The sequence below is a fragment of the Cyprinodon variegatus genome, unplaced genomic scaffold (genome assembly GCF_000732505.1).
Source record: "Cyprinodon variegatus isolate N-32 unplaced genomic scaffold, C_variegatus-1.0 Scaffold17, whole genome shotgun sequence".
In the NCBI taxonomy this organism is placed as follows: domain Eukaryota; kingdom Metazoa; phylum Chordata; class Actinopteri; order Cyprinodontiformes; family Cyprinodontidae; genus Cyprinodon; species Cyprinodon variegatus.
The window spans coordinates 950,888-959,760 of NW_015150470.1; the positions used below are offsets into that span (position 1 = coordinate 950,888).

The window sequence follows — 8,873 nt, forward strand, 5'->3', positions numbered from 1 at the left end:
GAACCGGTTCTGAACAGGAACCGGTTTTCGATTCCCATCCCTACCTCAAACGAGTGAGGAACTGCATTTTATAACAATGTCCTCACTTTACGAGTGAAATACAATTGTTCCAACTCAGTCGAAATACAGATGAACACGTTGAGGCAGCTGAGAATGATGTGAAGCTTACGTAAGGCACTCACACAGAAAAAGATTCAGGTCGCACAGGAACAGCAAACTAGTAAAACTCCAGCACTCACAAGGAAGAAGAAGACAAAGAGGCGGGCGAAAGGAAAATGAAAAGAAAAAGTTTGTCTCCATCTCACAGACCTCGGACGGATTGCTCCAGGAACTCGGCGATAGTCTCGGTGTCGTGAGAGTCGATGGAACGGGCGAACAGAAACTCTCCCTCCACCTCTGTGAAGCTCTCTCTGAGCAGCTCCCGACGCCGGCACAGCGGCTGTCGCACCAGGGACTGAGCAGAGGAACGGAAACATAAACATCATTAGAAAATGGTTAAACCGCATCATTACAACAGTTTCCTCATGATAGCTTAAAGCCTTGCAATGGCAAGGATGAAATACCATCAAGTGCCAGCCCACACACATAAACAAGCACTTTTCCAGCATACAATCTTGGATGTACCAGCTTTGGGCACACATACAAAACACCCACACACCAATGTAAGCATACAAGCAAACACAGCACACATTCTTGGGTTTGTTTGGTTTATTTCTTTGCCATATACTTTCTTTTTTTTTTTTAACACATTTTCCATTTGGGGTTTATGAAAAATTAACTAAATGGTGACAAATACTCTTAAATATGACAAATCTGTCAGAATTTGGCTCGGGTAGAAAGTGTGCTGACAGTAGGCAAGACGCTTTAAGTAAATGGATGTAGAGTTTTATTACAAATGACACCATCACATCTGCCTTCTTCATGCTGTGCTGGGTTTTTTTTGTTTTTTTTTAGTGAAGATAGCCAAACACATAAATCTGACTCAAATTAGAGATATTTGAGCTGCGGTAGCTATTTTAGCTTAAGTCTTCTTGAATACAGTACCCTATGCAATCATTGGCAGTCCTGGGTAAAGATGGGTAAGAAGCCTTCAGGTTAGTTAAATTTTTTTTAATTGTAACAGAAAGAAAAGAATGGCAGCTTGAGTAATTTTAATTAGCAGCATCCAGCTTCTTGACAACACTCACACAAAAAAAACATATATTTTTTTAACATTGAATGTTATATTTGTGTCCAGGACCATTTAAGACTCTTTTTGTTTCTTTTTCCTCAGGTATTGATTTGATGCAACTCAGACCTTCTTTAATTAGGTACTCATAAAAATGGAAAAATTTAAGAGAACATGTTATTCAAGATTTCACAAGACTGGAAATGGTCCCATTAAAAAAAAAAAAAAAAAAATCTCACTTCAATGGAATAACATGCAGAGAAATAATGCAGAAGTTTAAAACACCTGGAGCTGTCACAAACAAGAAGAGTTCAGGACCCACATTTCTCTGAGACGACTCTGAAAATCTCCAAAACACAGAGAAAGTTTAAGCAGGAAGTCTGTCAGGTCTCAGTCAAATGGGTCATGGCAACCACAAAACGGCTTAGGTTAGAAGGCAACCGGACTTTCGGTCTGTTTTTTTTTTTTTCTGGTCGTCTTGCACCAGCCGCCTCAGATAGAATTGATAAAGACTCCTGGTGAGGTGTGGTAAATGCCCTCAGAGAAAAAGCCTTGCTGCCTTCCAATCCAGGCCTGTTTTGTGGTTAAGGCAAGAATTGGAATAGTGGGTAACCAAATCAACAACAACCGCATGATGACATCCATATGCCAAACGGTTAGTTCACAATGAGCATGCAAAAAAAACAAAAGAGAAAGAAAGAAAAAACTTTGTTGCAACAAACGGATATAAATCTTTAATAATAATAAATAACGTTAGGGGATGTAAAAGCAGGGTCTGCTGTAGGGGGAGTGGCGGCTAGTTGTCAGGGCATAGAGCTTCGAATCCCGAGGTTGTAAATTCGAAACCCACTCCCACAGACTGCCACTCTGGCTCTCTGAGCAAGACCCTTAACCCCTGATTGCTCCCCAGGCGCCCCACGATGGCAGCCCACTGCTCCCCAAAGGGATGGGTTAAAGGAAAAGTCCGGTCATATATTAAGTACTAGTTTGAATTCTGAATATGTGACATTATTATATATTTTTCAATAAAAAGTAAGTGTTTTTAATTAAGAGTAATTTCATTTAAAAGTGCTTTACCGGAGACATCCATGTTTGTCAAAGAACAAGTCCCAGTGCTCTATCTGGTGTTTGTCACAACGCATTATTATCCAAGTCACCTTGAAAACATTCTTCTTCGAAATGTTGGTTATATATGATGTGTTTTTTCTCTGGCCAGAAGTTCAATGACAAACCCTCCCTCTTCAAGTTGGCAATCCAACGATGAACCCGTTCGTGGAGGATCATGAATCAGAAAGGTGAAATAATTCTTTCTTTCCCCACATTTACCCGATGTATCCCAACATCCGACTCCCATGCACGTGGGTGTCAGGTTTAATGATGATTATAAAATTAATTTGTGCTTATGAAACATTTTTGTAGTCAGGAGACCATCCTGCCTGCTGTACTGTGTCTTGTGATGCAGTCAGGAGACCATCTTGCCTTGTCATTCTGATGGAGCTCCTTGTCTTTATGAACTGATCAATTGTTGTGTCGGAACAAATACTGTTTTGTAATCATGTGCTATGCTCTGTTAATAAAAGACGGCTGCAGGAGGAGATTCGGAGAAGGAAAGCTTGAAGTTGGGTTGGGCTTTTCCTTCCGCTCCTGCATTAGCTCGAACCTCTTTCGTGTGCAGAGTCAATTTCTATTTATTTGCAAAGTTATTCTTCCTGAATCCAACAGTGGGCATTGTCAGTTTCACTATAGCTCTGGTGAATTTAAATGGTGAAGTCCTCCTGAAATCTTAAATAATTGTTGTTGATTGCAAATGTGTCTAGTAGTTAATTCTCATTATTTTTCTTGTATAGCGGGGAGAACGGCACTCGGTTTACTGAAGATGTCAGGAGTGAGGTGTCGCTATATTTGGGCAAAAATTGCTGCTCCTGGACTCTGATCGTAACGAAAATGATCATTCTTATCTTTTTACTGATTAACGTTAAATTCATGAAATCACCACGAACGTATTCATTTTAGGTATAGATAACGATCCATTGATTATCCCTTGCTGACCAGACTTTTCCTTTAACAGTTTAACTTCAACAGTCAGAGGCAGCTCTAAAGAAATGGGTTTTTAACTTTGACTTAGGTTAAAACTTTAGCCTTTCTATTAAAACTCAAGGTCTATTTACTTTGGAAGAACAAAAACAAATATTTAGTAAAGCCAATCATGTCTACTGTGAGATATATGGTTGATGACCTGTGATGCTGTGGGCTTCCGTCTCTTCCAAAGGCATCGGAAACCTTTAAATCTGTGTAAATACAAGTCTATTAAAAAGGTAAATGTTCAAGCATGTGTTTGTCTGAGCCACTTGGGTAAAGTTATAGGAGAAATACTGCGCTGTTGGTGAAAAGGCTGTGAGGTGAAGATAAAGGGGAGCAATTAGCATCGCAGCAGTGAAATAAAAAAACAAAACAAAGCAAAGCTTCTTAATGTGAAATATTTGGCCACTGAAAACAATGTCCTCAAAATAAAATATGTGGAAATATACTCAAATATATATTAGTTGTTTCAACCATTCTCTGCCTCTTTGTTAAACATATGCATATAGGTTTGTTAAAATTTCTCCTCAATGTCAAATAACACGCATGTAGCAGGCATCAGGTCAGCATTTACATAGAATATGACAGCATGTGCACATTTTCAGTAGAGTTTATGCTATTAAAATGAAACCATGACATATAATGACACGGCTGCATGCATCAAAGCACAGCCTTGAATAAAAGCAGACTGGGTACATGTGTCATGCAGACAGATTGCCCTTAGTCTTCATGTGAAATCAAAACTTCCTCCATTGGGCCATAAAAATCATGTTTAGTGTTCTTCACGGCTCGCTCGCTGTGGATGTTCAGTAGAGAAATGTCAAAGTTTTTACTCCCTAACGAGGTTGGACCTGCAGAAAGGTCAGATTTCCACATACGATAGATGGCTTTCATTTGTGTTCTGTGTGCCCTCAGCTCGCAGCTACAGGTGGCTGGCCAGGCCTTAGCTGAGGGTTATGCTTTCACACAGTCAGCAGTCTTTGGAAGTTTACTTTATTTTGGTTTCAGGAACTTTTCCCCTTAGCTTCAAATTTACTCTATGATATCATTGACAAAGGATTAGTCTGTTATATGTACTTTAAACGGATAATTGATTCCCTTTTAAACTGGGAATGATTGTTGCACAATAGTTACTTACACTCACTTTATAGAAAAATCCAATTGATAGTATCAAAGATATAGTGGAGGATTTTACCAACTGTAAGGTTGTGCAATCGGACACCGAAACATTAAATGTAACAAAGACTGGACATCCTCCAACCAAACTTGGCAAATCATCCTTTTTAATCTGATGTTAGATACTATTAATAAATCCTCTTTGTTTAGTTTTGTTCCAATCTAAAATATGAGACCTAACTATTGCCAAAAGGCAAAATTACAACTGGGAAGTTGTAGTTTTATTTTACTGCCTAATAATATTGTACCTATTTAAAGTATTTTCCAAACTCTAAAGTTATTTAAACCAACACTAAGTAACTTTTCATCCTTCTTAAAATATGTTCCTGACTTTTGTGATTATGCGTCAACCTTTCAGTTCAATGACGCCTGTCTAGGCCTGAGGGGGTCTGTAATGCTTTCAGCAACACTGAGGAGGGTGTCAGGGTGTCACTACAAATGTGCAGAGTGCTTTCCCCATTCTTTATAAAGATGAAAGTCTAAATTACCCTAAGACTGTATATTTGTGCAAATTGTGCAGGGTTGATATTCAAGCAATGTGGATCCTTCCTGTTNAACGGATAATTGATTCCCTTTTAAACTGGGAATGATTGTTGCACAATAGTTACTTACACTCACTTTATAGAAAAATCCAATTGATAGTATCAAAGATATAGTGGAGGATTTTACCAACTGTAAGGTTGTGCAATCGGACACCGAAACATTAAATGTAACAAAGACTGGACATCCTCCAACCAAACTTGGCAAATCATCCTTTTTAATCTGATGTTAGATACTATTAATAAATCCTCTTTGTTTAGTTTTGTTCCAATCTAAAATATGAGACCTAACTATTGCCAAAAGGCAAAATTACAACTGGGAAGTTGTAGTTTTATTTTACTGCCTAATAATATTGTACCTATTTAAAGTATTTTCCAAACTCTAAAGTTATTTAAACCAACACTAAGTAACTTTTCATCCTTCTTAAAATATGTTCCTGACTTTTGTGATTATGCGTCAACCTTTCAGTTCAATGACGCCTGTCTAGGCCTGAGGGGGTCTGTAATGCTTTCAGCAACACTGAGGAGGGTGTCAGGGTGTCACTACAAATGTGCAGAGTGCTTTCCCCATTCTTTATAAAGATGAAAGTCTAAATTACCCTAAGACTGTATATTTGTGCAAATTGTGCAGGGTTGATATTCAAGCAATGTGGATCCTTCCTGTTCGGATCTACATGTGTGTTTACTGTGACATAACATCTTTATACGTTTCAAGGCTCTGAACTTGTCAGCACATCAGTCGCTGATGAATCTCATGAGTCTGGAGGCGGCACTGCAGAAATATGGTACAAAAACAAAAGTTTAACGTTTCCTATTGTCAATGTCGCATATGATATTCTATCGCCACTGATTTTTTCGTTGCTGTTAATCTTTCACACAGCCACTGGAAACACAAATGTAGTTCAATCCAGCTGCAGGCGACTGGAACATCAGGACTTTTTTATGCTATGGTCTTTACCACGCTAGTCCTCATGGGAAATGTCTTCCATCAGGTAAAATACAGCTTTTGTCCACTGGGGGGAGCCAAAATGGACCAAAACTGAAAGTTCTTGAGTACTTTAAATGTTTTAAAGATAGGCTAAACATAAACCACAGAAGAATCGGGGAAAAATAAAGCAATTTAAAAAATGTATAGCATGCATAAATAATGAAACAACTAGCAGCTTTATTCCTGGTTTATGCATCTAAACTCGTTGGAACTTAATAGCCTGTTGGTAACTTATCAGAAGGATGGAACTTGATAGAAATTGAAGTTTATTGATCTCACAATGGAGAATCTAACTCTAATTTAACCCCTCTCCTTGGGGAGCAGTGGGCTGCCATTGTGCAGCACCTGGGGTGCAGTGTGGGGTTAACGGACCCAGAGTGGAGGCTGTGGGGATCGAACCGGGTACTTGCAACCTTCTCAAAGCATAAGCACATTGCTCTAACCACTAGGTTCCCAAATCCCCACCGCCATCGGGTGGGGAAAAAACCCCAAAAAACAACTATTACCTTCCCTGTAAAATATTCAGATCTATGCAGCTTTTTTTCTAAGGGCACAGAAGCAAGTATAGTTATCCTGAGTCCCTGCATCCTAACAAGCAGAGAACATTGATAAGATGCTCCCATGAGAATTGAGAGGGGATCGCAGACAGTGTCAAAGAAGCAGAGTGGTTCCACTTAATCTTAAAGTGAGCAGAGTTCAGTCTGAACGAATATGGAAGCAGCTAATGGCTGCATGAATCGATGCTGGGTGGACAGACATGAGGAGGGATGCAGGGATGGAAGAATTAATAGAAAACTGATTGAATAAAAAACAAAAGGATGGATGACGGATAAATGCATGATCAATAGATGTTGGAAGGATTTTGGGTCAAATAACTGCAGTACACGTTTTGTATGACAATCTTTACTAAATTAAAAACTCTTCAGATAGGAACAACCAGGAAGAGAACGTCACCAATGCATGGTGGTCTTTGTCCTTGATGCCCCCCCCATCTCTCCATTTCATTTCCTGCCCTTTAAAAAAAAGGACACTAGCGGCCGAAAACTAAACACTCTTGATATAATTAAGATTTCAACCATTTAGTAAAAAAAAGAAACAAAAACATAGCAGATTGTTTATATCCTCTCTATGCTGCATCATGTTTTATTTATTTATTTTTGCACTGCTCTGAACCTTCCACATCAATGCCTTTCGCACCATGTCTCTCCTATACAGTTTACATTTTGATCAATGCTGCATTTTATACATAGAAATGTTAATTTTCACTGCTAAGCTGCTCATTCACTGTATTAAAAGATGCATGTAACGAAATAAAGTTTTGTATACGCTCTGTCTATCTAAAATGACAATAATCACAGACAAATCTTCACAACTATTGACCAAGGCTAGCTCCCCAGAAACAGCTACTGAGCACAAGCGTGCATGGTTGGATTTTGCCTCCAGTTGAAGGTGTAGCGATTGCTAAGTTGTTGAATGCCATAGCAAATTAACTCGGACAAGTTGCCGATTTGTCAGAAGACAACACAGTTTCTAAAGATCATGTTCTAAATCATCTCTATGTCTATATTCGCTCTGGACAAACGCATGACAACGTGTCAAAGCTTTGTTCTATTTTCATTTTTCCTCATGCCATAAATCACAAATTAAGCTAAAAGTAGCCGTAAACTGGCAGGATTTAAGAGTTATTGGACCTCTTTTAATGATGCAATTTGGCTTCCATCCACTTGGGAGAACTCACATTGTAGAAGATGATGGGAGCACTCACTAATTAGCATTGTATTAAACAGAGTCAAGGAATTCACTTAAAAATTCAGCATAAATAGGACACAAACACACTCACTCAGTCAGAGTCACCATCTGCAACACGCACACGCTCTGAAAAAAGGCACAGACTCCCTCTCAGACGCTGAGAGTCTCAGACAGACACACAATCAAGACACAGCTGGAATTACAATGAGCGTTACAATCATTATCCAGTTACAGCCTCCAGTAGCAGAGTGATTGGTATTCAAGCTATGATGCTGGCATCTCGGCGGGGGAATCAGCACGCACGTATGCTTGCAAACAATCCGCGCTCACACGCACGGCGGCTTTTTAAAAAGACAACAGGAACAATTGAGAGATCTCTGGGTAATATTTGCATCAGTTGGCCTTACCTCTCCGTTGAGATAGAGGAGGTCAAAGGCATACACGCATACTTGGACTTTGATCTCTGAGGCGTCCACGTCCTGAAGAGAAACAGCACACTTTTAGTATTTTTACTTTGAAAAAAGAAGAAAAAAAAAAGCTATCCACACATTTCTAGCTACAACCTTGGGACTTGTTACAAAGAGCTCTTTGATTTGTTCATCTGAAAAGTTACCCACCCTGAAATCCCATCGCCTCTCTACCTCTTAAAAGCATCACACCTCCTCTGTGCCCGTCTTATTTTCAACTCCTCCACTTACTTTGTTCATCTCTCCGTCTTCTCCCACTCTCACCTTTCCTGTGCCTCATCTTGTTTGCTCCAATCATGCTCAGCCCCACAGGGGGCTACGCCTGACCCTAAATAATCATAGACGTTTCCATCACCCTGACTTCTGTGCTACAGCTAAGTCCTATCGGGTTCTTTAGAGCATGCCAGCTTCAGACATTTGTTCGTCCATTTCTCTATCTGTAGCATATAACTAGTTTAAAGTTGTGAATTAACAAATCAATAGATGCCGTTAGAAATTTTCAACAGTGCTGTTACACCTCAAGACCCTTAGTAAAGTGAAATACTTCACAGATCCTTCATATCATTGTCATACTTTTATTTCTATTATTTTGTTGTTTTTTTTGCATTGATATTTTATGGTGGCACTGAATGTGGAGACTTTTTCATTTCGTTATACGACTCATTGATCAATGAAAGTAAAGTCTTCCGATTCTGATATCAAGCAGA

General features: G+C 39.2%; 1 protein-coding gene across 1 annotated transcript in view; it reads right to left on the reverse strand.

Moving 5' to 3' along the window:
- Positions 1-8,873, reverse strand: part of lig1 (ligase I, DNA, ATP-dependent) — a 101,060-nt gene that overhangs the window by 29,790 nt on the left and 62,397 nt on the right. The window contains exons 20-21 of the mRNA XM_015387230.1: positions 8,107-8,178; positions 310-454 (exon numbers count right to left, since the gene is read on the reverse strand). Coding sequence (XP_015242716.1) covers positions 310-454; positions 8,107-8,178 — 217 coding nt within the window. The remainder of the gene's footprint in view (positions 1-309; positions 455-8,106; positions 8,179-8,873) is intronic.